General features: G+C 45.1%; 1 protein-coding gene across 2 annotated transcripts in view; it reads left to right on the plus strand.

Moving 5' to 3' along the window:
• Positions 1-13,305, plus strand: part of NETO1 (neuropilin and tolloid like 1) — a 270,444-nt gene that overhangs the window by 63,648 nt on the left and 193,491 nt on the right. For both annotated transcript variants that reach the window (XM_077492376.1, XM_077492375.1), the window contains exon 4: positions 11,152-11,400. In XM_077492376.1, coding sequence (XP_077348502.1) covers positions 11,152-11,400 — 249 coding nt within the window. The remainder of the gene's footprint in view (positions 1-11,151; positions 11,401-13,305) is intronic.

Genomic DNA, 13,305 nt, shown 5'->3' on the forward strand with positions numbered 1-13,305 from the left:
AATCCGTCGGACAAAATCCGTTGGACAAAATCCAACAGATTTGGTTGGCAGAATGTCCGACCGTGTGTACAAGGGCTAAGAGTGCCAGTAGAGAAAGTTTACCTAGCAGGGTGTTCGTGACAAGGACTCATACATGGGAATTCATATCCTAACAGGATGTTCTCACATAGGCCTCCTGAGGTGATGCATGGGGGTAGAGGAGCACCAGATAAGACCTCCTGGGAAGGTTGCACCAACATCAAAGGCCAGCTGTTATTGAAAGATGATCCAGGTCAAAAACAATGATTCATGGACTAATGGTGCCCATAGTGGAGACTACAGCATACTTTCTCTCTAGATAGGCAAGAGAAGAATCTACTTCCTGGTGATTAGGAAGGACAGCCTCTTATGGATTTTCATTGGACAGGCGGGCAGTGGGTGTTTGTGTGGGTGGTGTCGGAGTGAGCTTTAAAAATATTGATCAGCTAAAGTTCTTCATCTTCGCTCTTTGTCCTGGAGCCCAGCCAGCATACAGAACCCTTGAACGGAAGGGCTTACGGTATTGTATCATCCCTGTTCTTTTGTTTTATATGCTCTATAATATTCTTTTAGTGTTTTATGTTAGCATTCCTACTTTCTTGAAAAATTAATTAGATCCTTGCTTATTTAAGTAGTGTGTTTATTTTATAGTTAGCATTGTTGTGTCATCACCATAAAAGTGGAAGTAAACCATCCTATTGTATATATATATATATATATATATATATATATATATATATATATATATAGGAACCGTGGACTGGATTCAAACTTAGTTTATTGCACTGTAGACAGTTATCCAGCAAATTACAAAAGCTGTTATTGCTGGTACAAAACTGCAGCAGATAGTAAAAAGCATATAGCTATGTAATTGTATTATATTAAAATTAAAAACTGAACCACCATGATGTCTGAATAAGAAGGGGTTAAATGCTTTCAGGAGGCTCGCCAGTCGCACATGGAGAGAGATCATTCCAAAACGTGTGGGGAACAGTATTGTCTTGATGGAAGAAAGTGGGGTGATGGACTACCTCTTGCTTCTGACTATGAGAATCCAGAGGAATACCATGTGCGCAGGGAGACAACGGCTGGCTGCGATGATGGCTGGAACTGACCTTTCTAATCCAACAGCATTGTGCCAAGCTGTTTAGGATGTAGTGTGTCTGCCACCACTGGAGGATGGAGGCAGGGAAGCCGAGCGTAGCCACTGGAGCCGTCATCGCTATTCTGGAATCAGGAACCCAGGGCGTAGTGTTGGACCGCAAGCTAAAAAGCTTGCCGAAGCTTACATGTTTCTCGGGCATACACTTTATCAAAGCTACAGAGGGAACGGCAACAGGAGAATTTAAAGGAATTTGAGGCTATTAAGTGGGATGGGGAGAGGGTGGTGAAAACAAGCCTGCTAAGTAGTGATGGCCGAACGGTTCGCCCGGCGGTCGTTTCGCGGCGAATTTCCGACATTCGCGGTCCGCACGTTCGAACGCCTTTTTCCGTCGTTCGCCGCGGCGGACTTACGTGTTTAATGTATACAAGAACTTTAACCTTTGGTGACACGTTTATCATGTGATACAGGACAGCCAATTGAGACATGACAGCACATGGACACTTGTACATTCCCCCTAACCTATAAATACACCCGATCCGGTGGCCATTTTACATTCTTTCTTCTGTTACGATAGGGACAGGTTCCTGTGTGGAGTAGGGAGAGATAAACCACTAGCTATTTGGTACACAAAAGTTCTTTTCAGGACTGGTATAGGTGTTAGGTGTTGATAGGTTTGCTGTGCTGCTGATTCTTGCAGCAGCCTGAGTGTCTTTTGTTAGTTTAGAGAAAGGGAAAGGACGGTGTATGCTACAGGGACAGCCAGATTAGTCTTTCATCATCATCATCATCATCATCATCATTAGCTGTTACTATCAAGGTCCACAAAAGAGCTGTTCCAGTAACCACTAATCGTTCTCTTTTTTTGCCAATTTGTATAGGGACAGGAAGGAAGCAGTGTTGTCAGGCAGTGAGGGTAATTTTAAAGACTTGCTGTTATTATTAGTTCCACAAAGGTTCTTTTCAGGACTGGTATCAGTGGTACAGTAATAGGCTTGTACATGTATAATATTCTTTCTTCCAAATATAGAAAGGATATTATACTTGACTGCTGCCCTTCTGCTGCAGTCTGCTAAACATTCACAACTCACTTGTTCCACAAAAGTTCTTATAAGGACTGGTAACTTGGTATAGGGTGCTACGGTACATAGGCTTGAGTGCGGTACAGTCTGCTGTTCTGTAAGGACCGCTATCGGTCCACAATAGATAGGGTTGACGTGCACCACTGCTGACCGCTCACCTATACTGCAGCAGTCCTTCAGCGGTATAGGGACTGACGTACAGTCTGCTAATCACTAACACACAACCTGCTTGTTCCACAAAAGTTCTTATAAGGACTGGTAACTTGGTATAGGGTGCTACGGTACATAGGCTTGAGTGCGGTACAGTCTGCTGTTCTGTAAGGACCGCTATCGGTCCACAATAGATAGGGTTGACGTGCACCACTGCTGACCGCTGCCCTATACTGCAGCAGTCCTTCAGCGGTATAGGGACTGACGTACAGTCTGCTAATCACTAACACACAACCTGCTTGTTCCACAAAAGTTCTTATAAGGACTGGTAACTTGGTATAGGGTGCTACGGTACATAGGCTTGAGTGCGGTACAGTCTGCTGTTCTGTAAGGACCGCTATCGGTCCACAATAGATAGGGTTGACGTGCACCACTGCTGACCGCTGCCCTATACTGCAGCAGTCCTTCAGCGGTATAGGGACTGACGTACAGTCTGCTAAACACTAATACACAACCTGCTTGGTCCACAAAAGTTCTTATAAGGACTGGTAACTTGGTATAGGGTGCTACGGTACATAGGCTTGAGTGCGGTACAGTCTGCTGTTCTGTAAGGACCGCTATCGGTCCACAATAGATAGGGTTGACGTGCACCACTGCTGACCGCTCACCTATACTGCAGCAGTCCTTCAGCGGTATAGGGACTGACGTACAGTCTGCTAATCACTAACACACAACCTGCTTGTTCCACAAAAGTTCTTATAAGGACTGGTAACTTGGTATAGGGTGCTACGGTACATAGGCTTGAGTGCGGTACAGTCTGCTGTTCTGTAAGGACCGCTATCGGTCCACAATAGATAGGGTTGACGTGCACCACTGCTGACCGCTCACCTATACTGCAGCAGTCCTTCAGCGGTATAGGGACTGACGTACAGTCTGCTAATCACTAACACACAACCTGCTTGTTCCACAAAAGTTCTTATAAGGACTGGTAACTTGGTATAGGGTGCTACGGTACATAGGCTTGAGTGCGGTACAGTCTGCTGTTCTGTAAGGACCGCTATCGGTCCACAATAGATAGGGTTGACGTGCACCACTGCTGACCGCTGCCCTATACTGCAGCAGTCCTTCAGCGGTATAGGGACTGACGTACAGTCTGCTAAACACTAATACACAACCTGCTTGGTCCACAAAAGTTCTTATAAGGACTGGTAACTTGGTATAGGGTGCTACGGTACATAGGCTTGAGTGCGGTACAGTCTGCTGTTCTGTAAGGACCGCTATCGGTCCACAATAGATAGGGTTGACGTGCACCACTGCTGACCGCTCACCTATACTGCAGCAGTCCTTCAGCGGTATAGGGACTGACGTACAGTCTGCTAATCACTAACACACAACCTGCTTGTTCCACAAAAGTTCTTATAAGGACTGGTAACTTGGTATAGGGTGCTACGGTACATAGGCTTGAGTGCGGTACAGTCTGCTGTTCTGTAAGGACCGCTATCGGTCCACAATAGATAGGGTTGACGTGCACCACTGCTGACCGCTGCCCTATACTGCAGCAGTCCTTCATCGGTATAGGGACTAAGAGTTTTGTCACAGGGTCATTTAAAAAATGACAGGCAGAGGAAGAGGCAGGCCCTTCCGCAGGGGTGGTAGGGGTAGGGCAGGAGCAACAGGCTTGAGCCAAAGTGGGAAGTTGCAGAAGGTGCGTTCAATTACTTTAAAGGATGCACCAGACTTGGTTGAGTGGCTCGCTCAGCCTTACTCTTCTGCACCCTCCTCATCCTCTCGATCTGCACCCTCTTCTTCACTCTCTGCTATGTGCACCCCCAAAGACACTACCACCAACAACACGACCACCACCACCACCACCACATACCTTCCGCTTGAGTCACTGGAATTATTTTCCGATCCATATCAAGAGGACATTTCTGATGCGCAGCCACTCTTGGTATTGGATCAGGAAGAGGAGGTAGCAACAAGCGCTACTCAGCAGTCTGACGCCAGTACCCAGATCAGCCCAAGGAGGAGGTTGGTCCCCGGTGTTGCTGCCTACTCCGAGATCTCTACTTATAGCGGTGGGGAAGGTGACGTTGATGATGACGTGTCTAGTGATGTCACGTGGGTGCCCACAAGAGAGGAAGAGGAGGGGAGTTCAGAGGGAGATATGGACCAGCAGATAGGGAGGAGAAGCAGCAATGACTTACATTGCACAGCAGGGACAAAGCAGACTGCAAATGTATCAGGAGCGAGTCATCGACCATGTACGGTCACATCTGGCGCTCCCAGGACACCGGCACATGGCTCCGCAGTGTGGGCTTTTTTTAACGTGTCCGCTGCTGACAATAGCGTTGCCATCTGCAATCTTTGCAGTCAACGCGTTAGTCGCGGTAAGCCCAATACTCACCTAGGGACGACCGCCTTAAGAAGGCACATGAGCAGCCATCACCGAGCCCAGTGGGAGCAACGGAACACACAAAGCCACACTGCAGGCTCTCACCGTCCAGCCTCGTCTTCTACTTCTCCTTCTCCTCTCTCCTCACAATTGTCCTCCACTCCACCTTCCATCACGCCAAGCTCACATTTTTCTGCAAAAAGGCAGGCTTCCGTGGGCCTAATGTTTGAGCGTAAAAAAATGATGACGCCGGATAACCCTCTTGCCCAACGGTTGGCGGCTGGCTTGTCAGAACTCATAGCCCGCCAACTACTGCCATATAAACTGGTGGACTCGGAGGCCTTTCGCAAATTTGTGGCCATTGGAACACCACAATGGAAGGTCCCAGGAAGGAAGTATTTCTCAGAGAAGGGCATCCCAGAGCTATATGGCCATGTTCAGCGGCAAGTGAATGTATCTCTGGCACACAGTGTCGGTGCCAAGATACATCTGACCACAGACACGTGGTCTAGCAAACACGGGCAGGGAAGGTATATCAGTTTTACTGCCCACTGGGTGAACCTTCTGACGGCCGTCAAGCATGTAACCCGTGGCACCCGTGTAGATTTGGTTTTACCGCCACGGATTGCATGCAGGCCTGACTCTTCTTCTCCTCCTCCTACTCCATCCTCCTCCCTCTCCTCCTCAGCTGCCTCCTCCTTTTCCGCTGCTAGCGTCTCTTCCACTGCACCGCCCAAGCTCCCCAGAACCTATTCCACATGCCAGGTGAGACGTTGCCATGCCGTGCTGCGTCTGTTGTGCCTGGAAGCAAAGAGCCACACTGGCCCGGCACTCCTTTCAGCTTTGCGTTCACAGGCAGATGAGTGGCTAACACCGCTCAATTTGACAGTTGGTAAAGTGGTGTGTGACAACGGTGCCAATCTGCTTAGCGCATTGAAACAGGGCAAAATCACGCACGTGCCGTGCATGGCACACGTCTTAAACTTGGTCGTGCAGCGATTCCTTGTCAAATACCCTGGGGTCCAGGACATCTTGCGGCAGGCAAGGAAAATCTCGGCCCATTTCAGAAGATCTTACACGGCCATGGCTCGCCTTGCTGACATTCAGCGGCGACACCATCTGCCGGTCAGACGTCTTATTTGCGATTGCCCGACGCGATGGAACTCAACCTTCTATATGCTTGATAGGCTGCTCCAGCAGAAACGTGCAGTTAACGTCTACCTGTATGAACTCTGCGAAAGAAACGGTTCTGGGGAGCTGGGTTTTTTTTCACCGCGCCAGTGGCTGCTCATGCGCGACACATGCAGACTTCTGCGGCCATTTGAGGAGATCACCAAACTGGTCAGTCGCAGCCATGGCGCCATCAGTGACATGGTACCTTATGCCTTCTTTCTGGAGCGTGCATTGCGTCGTGTCATTGATCAGGCTGTGGAGGAGCAGGAGCGGGAAGATGAGGAAGTCGCAATGCTGGATGAATTCCCAGGGGGGGCTACTCTATCTGAGACAAGTCAACAACAGGAGTCTGATGAGGAGTCAGAGGAGGATGGTGCCGGGGCGGATGAGCAGGAGCAAGAAGAGCATGCTTTAAACCTTTCTGGGATCCCTGTTGTGCGAGGATGGGGAGAGGAGAATGAAGAGGACGACATTATCCTGGATGATGAGCAGGAGCCAGGCCACCACACCGCTTCCACTTTAGTGCAAATGGGGGCCTTCATGCTCCAGTGTTTTAATAGGGACCCCCGTATAAAAAGCATGAGGGTCAAGGACCAGTACTGGGTGGCAACGTACTTAGACCCCCGGTACAAACACAAAATGGCGGAAATGTTACCGCCGTCGCAGAGGGCTGTCAGAATGCAGCACTTCCAGGCCTTGCTTCGAGAAATGCTGCATTCTGCTTTTGCGTGCGCTGGCAGAGGAGCAATTCCCACTCCCAGAGAAGGATTTGCGGGTACCAATCCAACAGCGCCTGCAAGAAGAGGCCGGTTTGAAGATGTGTTGGTGACTTCGGATATGAGGTCATTCTTTCAGCCGACCCATCGACAGGTGTCATCCGGATCCAGCATCAGGGAACGCCTAGACCGTCAGGTGTCCGACTACATTGGGTTAACGGCCGATGTGGACGCTCTGAGGAGTGATGAACCCCTAGACTACTGGGTGGGCAGGCTTGACCTCTGGCCAGAGCTTGCCCAATTTGCAATCGAACTGTTGGCTTGCCCCTCATCCAGTGTCCTGTCCGAAAGGACGTTCAGCGCAGCAGGGGGGATTGTGACCGATAAGCGTACTCGCCTAGCTCACCACAGTGTTAACTACCTCACATTTCTAAAAATGAATGAGGCATGGATCTCGGAGGAATTCAACACATGTGACCAGTAGACCATGTATATGTCTATAAACTATTTTTTTAATCAAGCACACAGACCTTCTTAATTCATTTGGCTCACTTCCTTGACCCAAAAAAGCACACCGTACTATATGCCCCTACCCTCCTCTTTGAAGAGGTTGAGCGGTGTCATATTTCTACTGGGGCTGCTTATGATATCCCTGTGCTGTGCTGACTTCCTCCTGGGGGTTCTTATTATGAAGGGATCACACTATCCCTGTGCTGTGCTGACTTCCTCCTGGGGGTTCTTATTATGAGGGGATCACACCATCCCTGTGCTGTGCTGACTTCCTCCTGGGGCTGCTTACGGTGCTGCTGTCAGTGCTGTATGTCACGGTGCTGCTGTCAGCGCTGTATGTCACGGTGCTGCTGTCAGCGCTGTATGTCACGGTGCTGCTGTCAGCGCTGTATGTCACGGTGCTGCTGTCAGCGCTGTATGTCACGGTGCTGCTGTCAGCGCTGTATGTCACGGTGCTGCTGTCAGCGCTGTATGTCACGGTGCTGCTGTCAGCGCTGTATGTCACGGTGCTGCTGTCAGCGCTGTATGTCACGGTGCTGCTGTCAGCGCTGTATGTCACGGTGCTGCTGTCAGCGCTGTATGTCACGGTGCTGCTGTCAGCGCTGTATGTCACGGTGCTGCTGTCAGTGCTCTGTATTACGGTGCTGCTGTCAGATGCCTCTATCACGGTGCATGTGTCATTCCGGTATGTCACGCTGCTGGTGATCATCTCCTGCACCCTCTTCTTTGCCTACCCTGGTCCCTGACCTTCCCTCTCCTCCATTGCCTTCATTAGCTCCATAGTCCTGAATTGTTAGAACAATTTCCCAAATAAAATAAAAATGCTTGTAGTTATCGATCCCAAATTCACCTCATACATGTATTATGTCATTGTCCAGATGGTGGGACTACGTTTTACCCCCTAATAATTACCACGTGGCCGCAAATTCGACATGAAGGTTTGCAAAGTTCGCCTCCCATTGAAGTCAATGGGGCCCGCGGCGAACGTTCGGTTTCGCGAACGTTTGGGTCCGTTCGCATTTCGCGTTCGCGAAACGTCCCGTCGGAAGTTCGTCCATCACTACTGCTAAGTGCTGTTAACCCCTCTCACTCTAAGGTTAAAGCTAAATACTTGATGAGTTACAAAACGTGTGTAAGCAGGTACCATTATAAGACAAAATACATAAAAAAGCTGATTCTTAAGACACACGTAATGAACCTACACATACTAAATGTAAAAAAATAATAATAAATGTATTGAAATACAAAATCAATTATAAAATAATAATACATATGAAAAAATGAAAATGAAAATTTAAATAAAAATAAATACAAAAATAAAAATAAATGTAAAAAATAATAATAATAATTCTAAGTAAAAATAAAAAAGTGGAAAAACATTATTATATATACACCACTGATGTTAACGTTTGGCATAAGCGTGAAAAACCATATGTGTATATCCACATGTCCGGAAGAACAACATCTCTTCTCCACGACACGTGTAAAATACACACGCACGAGCCTTTGTAATTTGCTGGGTAACTGTCTACAGTGCAATAAACTAAGTTTGAATATTATATTTATATATATATTTTGGCTTCTACCCATAAAGCGCTGCTTTTTTATGCTTATATCTGCTATTATACTTTAAAGGACAAAATCTAGGCAAACCTATCAAATATTAATGCTGTACATTTCTAAATTGAAAAGCTATTTACCACTTTCTTTTAATTTTTATTAATTTGTTTTGGAAAGGACAAAAAAATAAAGTCCATGGAAATAAAGCCTGCCTCTATGGGCTTTGGGGATCATTCAGCCATTATAACCCAAGCATTCTGATACAACACTGAATCTTTACCCATCAATTTTCTTTGATTAGAGGAAATTGCTATTAGGCCCTGTAAATGGATTTGCAAAATTCATCATGCAGGTGTTGCTGCAGTTCACAGCCAAAGCAAAAAAAAACCCCTAAAAAACAATTAAAGGGGTTGTAAAGGTAAATGTTTTTTCACCTTAATGCATTCTATGCATTAAGGTGAAAAAACATCTGACAGTGCCTGCGCCCCCAGCCCCCCCGTTTTACTTACCTCACCCCTCGAAAGTCCCGCACTCGTCCCACGACGTCCTTTCCACCGTTCAGCCTGGCCTCTAATTGGCTGGAGTGGATGGATGGAAAGCAGCGCAGCCATTGGCTGGCTCTGCTGTCAATAACATCCACTGACGCGGAGCGCCGAGGGGCGGGGCCGTGTGATACAGCGATAGCCGCCGGCTGTATCACGGGAGCGCACCCGCAGATGCTTCTCACCATGCGAGGGAGCTCGCATGAACGTGAGAAGCACCTGCGGGAGGAAGCCGAGACAGCCGCCGAGGGACCCCAGAAAAGCAGGTTCGGGGCCACTCTGTGCAAAACGAGCTGCACAGTGGAGGTAAATATAACATGTTTGTTATTAAAAAAAAAAAATTCACTTTACAATTCCTTTAAGTACATCATTTTAAAACATTTAAATACTACCAAGCAGCACATGTGGGCAGAATAATTGACTGGTGTAGGCACGGAGACTATAAACTATGGATAGCCATTGAACAATAGTCTAGTCCAGTACCCTATTATAGGCCTCACATTGTGCATAGGGTATAAGATTAGTCAGAATCCTAGGTTCTCCACTATACAATCACCCTTATTTCCCATATTGGGAAACCTTGATTTTCCTCCATGCTTAGAGCCAGGAGCGTTTGGGAACCTTAGAGAGAAGGGCTGCTTTCATGCCTCACTTTTTTGACCTCCGACACATGGCCTACGTTAGACACTTTGATGCAGCAGGGAGGACAGTTTGAAATAAATTTCTGGCAGGCACTGCAGGTACGCCATTACCTTGATATTCTGGGACCTTCAGAAGGCTATCAATGTCCACGTACAAAATTCAAACTATATTGTGAGGAAAATAAACCCCTCTCCCGCACTCTCTCTAGGATGTACACAATGTTGATATCAGCCCCAGATGATTTTACAATGCCAGGCCTGAATAAATGGGAAAGAGATCTTAACAAGATTTTTACACCAGCCCAGCGCCAGAATATCATATACTTATCACTAAAATCATCTATGTGTATGAAAATTCAGGAATCCAATTATAAATTGCAAACACGTTGCTATTATACCGCCTCAATGCTCAATTTTTTTTCCCAGAAACCTTGGACTGTTGGAGATGCGGTGAGGGACAAGGGACTCTGATCCATATATTTTGGTCATGACCAAAGATTAGACAGTACTGGTTGGAGGTACAAAGGATCTCTCAAAAATGTACAGACTTCCAGATCCCAGATGACCCCACTTTTTTCCTGCTTCATTGTTCACAAATTCCACTTCAGAAATATAAAAAATCAGTGCTTTGTCAATTGGTGAACGCAGCCAAAGCTTGTATTACTCTGTGTTGGAAGGACTCACAACCACCTCCCATTGCCATGTGGCTTAATAAAGTTAGAAGAATTGGGATAATGGAGAACCTAGTGCTTATGGCACAAGACAGAAAGGAACAATATACTGAAACATGGGCCACGTGGGAGGTATTTGTATATTCTAAAGAAAGGAAGAGGTTGCTGGGGAGTAGAGGGGTGAGTGAGGTCTTTCCCGACACACTTTTAGGTAGAACAAGTAGGCAGTCCATATTCTCTGGAACTTGTTATTTATTTTTATTTTTTTCGTTGTGTCTTGTTTGGTTTTGCTTTTGCTTTGGTTGGTTTGAATTTGTAGGATAAAAACAATAGGAGAGCTGAAATCTTAGAATAAGGTTTATTGATATAGCAATAATAAGTTTTACTTGAGTCAATGCGTAAAGTATAAACATGTTAGGAACTTATGCACTTACTAATGTACATTTATTGTTTTGGAACATGTATGATATAATGAAAGTATGGCTTTCCTTGTGAAAATAAAGAATTAAAAAAAAAAAAAAAACATTTAGGCCTGCTTTTAACACATTTAAATGTATGAATTACATTAAAATATTGTGTTTTGTCTTTTAGCTGCCCCCAGACAATGCATCGAGCTCCATTTTGATGATAAGTATGCCATAGAAACTTCATGGGAGTGTAAATTTGATCATATTGAAGTAAGAGATGGACCATTTGGCTTTTCTCCAATTATTGGCCGTTATTGTGGACAACAAAGCCCTCCTTTTATAAAATCAAGTGGAAGATTCTTGTGGATTAAATTTTTTGCAGACGGTGAACTAGAATCTCTTGGGTTTTCTGCACAGTACAATTTCACGCCAGGTAAGCAGTTTGTTTTACTTATGTTTTTTACCTGTTTATTTTAATAGAAAGAATGCATAACAATTAACACTGGTCTTTGCTGAAAGTATATTTCAAGCCAAAATCTTTACTGAAATTTTGAATAGAATGGGTAAAAAGTAGAACTTTTTTTTTTTTTATTGTATCTTGGGCAATTTGCTCTCAAATGCTGACAATGGTTGTACCAGACAGAAAGTGAGGGAAAAATTAGCTTTTTACACTTTTTTTGGTGAATGGGTCCCTATACTCATTCACATGGGGGGGGCAGAATCTGGGTGCCCCCTTGTTAAAGGGGGCTTCCATATTCTGATAAGCCCCCCCTTTGTGGGGAAGAGGCCCTTTCCGCCATCAACAGGACACACAGAATTTTAAATCTGATGTGTTATCTGCTTGCCCTTTTCTACTAGGTTAAAGCATTTTCATTTCTCTCTGTGTTGCTGTCGAAGAGATGCCCTCACCTCTTGTCTGGTTAAACATTGTCAGGAGGATAGGAAGTGAGGGGAATTCTCCTGGAGAGCAGTAAAAACTTTATAAGGGTTCCAGTTCTTTCCTAATCCAAAACTGGGAAAGTGGAAGTTTTTATTTTTCACTGTTTTGTAAGGCTTCCTAGAGGATTTAATTCTTTCTATGCCATACTAATAGCATGTCAAATGTTGCACTCAAAATTCTTTCATAACTGTTTCTGAAAAAGCCATTTAGATGGCCAATTACAGGAACCCCCTGTGTGTCTCTCCCTGCAGCAGCTGAAAGCCAATGGGAGGGAGAGAAGAAAAAGCCAGATTTTAGCTACTGTAGGAAAAGACACCCAGGGGATCAGTTCCTCTAATTCCCCCTCCCCCACACTTTACCGATCATGTCCTCCACTGCCCATATTTTCCTGCTGCCAAGGCCCCCCTGCTTGCCTGGGCCCTGTACAGGAGGATTAGTGCGACCCCCTTATTTGCAGCCCTGGGTTAAAAAAATAAATAATTTATACAATTAACAAAAATAGCCTTTTTCCCTAAACGGGAGCCTCTTAATTACCAGGCAGAAGTATTCAGACAGGATTAGAGGACTTTCTGAATACTGATGTGTCTATGTGAAAATATCTTCTGTACCAGCAGTTCGCAAAATAGAATAAAGTCAGTTTTCACCACTTTAATACCTTGCAAATGTAAAGTTATTAGTTCTTCCGTTCTTACTTACAGATTTAGTTTAACTACTTGGTCTAGATTTAATTTGGTATTAGTTGTCTTGCTACCCCAACATAGAAATGTGGGGTGGAATTGTATGATGTTAATGCATAGGTTTCTGCTGATCTTCTAGTAATACCTGTAAGTCTTAAGACGGTATTAAACCCCAAAACAAAAATGTAATACATTGCAGCTTACCAATACTTATATCTGGTGGCTGCAATTTTTAGGCTTTTTCCCTGGTTATCTGGCCAGTACCATACCTCCTGTATTAGAGCTCATCCACTCTAGATGAAAGAGCAAACCTTTGGAGAGCAAGGGGAGTGTTAAATGTACTAGCAGATTTACAAACGACAGCCAACACAGTTTAAGCATTTACAGCAATTTTTTTTTTTAAATTTGGGAAAAAGGTTTTATATATTGTATATATTAAAAAAAGCTGATTAGTGTATGCACCCCTTTCAGTGGTAGATGGCTTGTCTCTCTAACGGCCACATCTGCAGGACAGCTTGTTATTAAAAAAAAAAAAAAAATAACAGACTTACTGGCTGGATCATCAGGTGAAAATAAAATAAAATCTAAAAAAGAAAACTAATGCAGCCATCACACCCAAGAACTGGTAAGCTGAAATATAGCAAATGTTTGTTTTTGGGTTTAAAACACTTTAACATGAAGGTAAAAGAGCTGTATTAAAAAGTAAGTTAAAGGTGTCTTA

The sequence above is a fragment of the Lithobates pipiens genome, unplaced genomic scaffold (assembly GCF_037356315.1).
Source record: "Lithobates pipiens isolate NorthernLeopardFrog02 unplaced genomic scaffold, aLitPip1_a1.2 Scaffold_19, whole genome shotgun sequence".
NCBI lineage: Eukaryota > Metazoa > Chordata > Amphibia > Anura > Ranidae > Lithobates > Lithobates pipiens.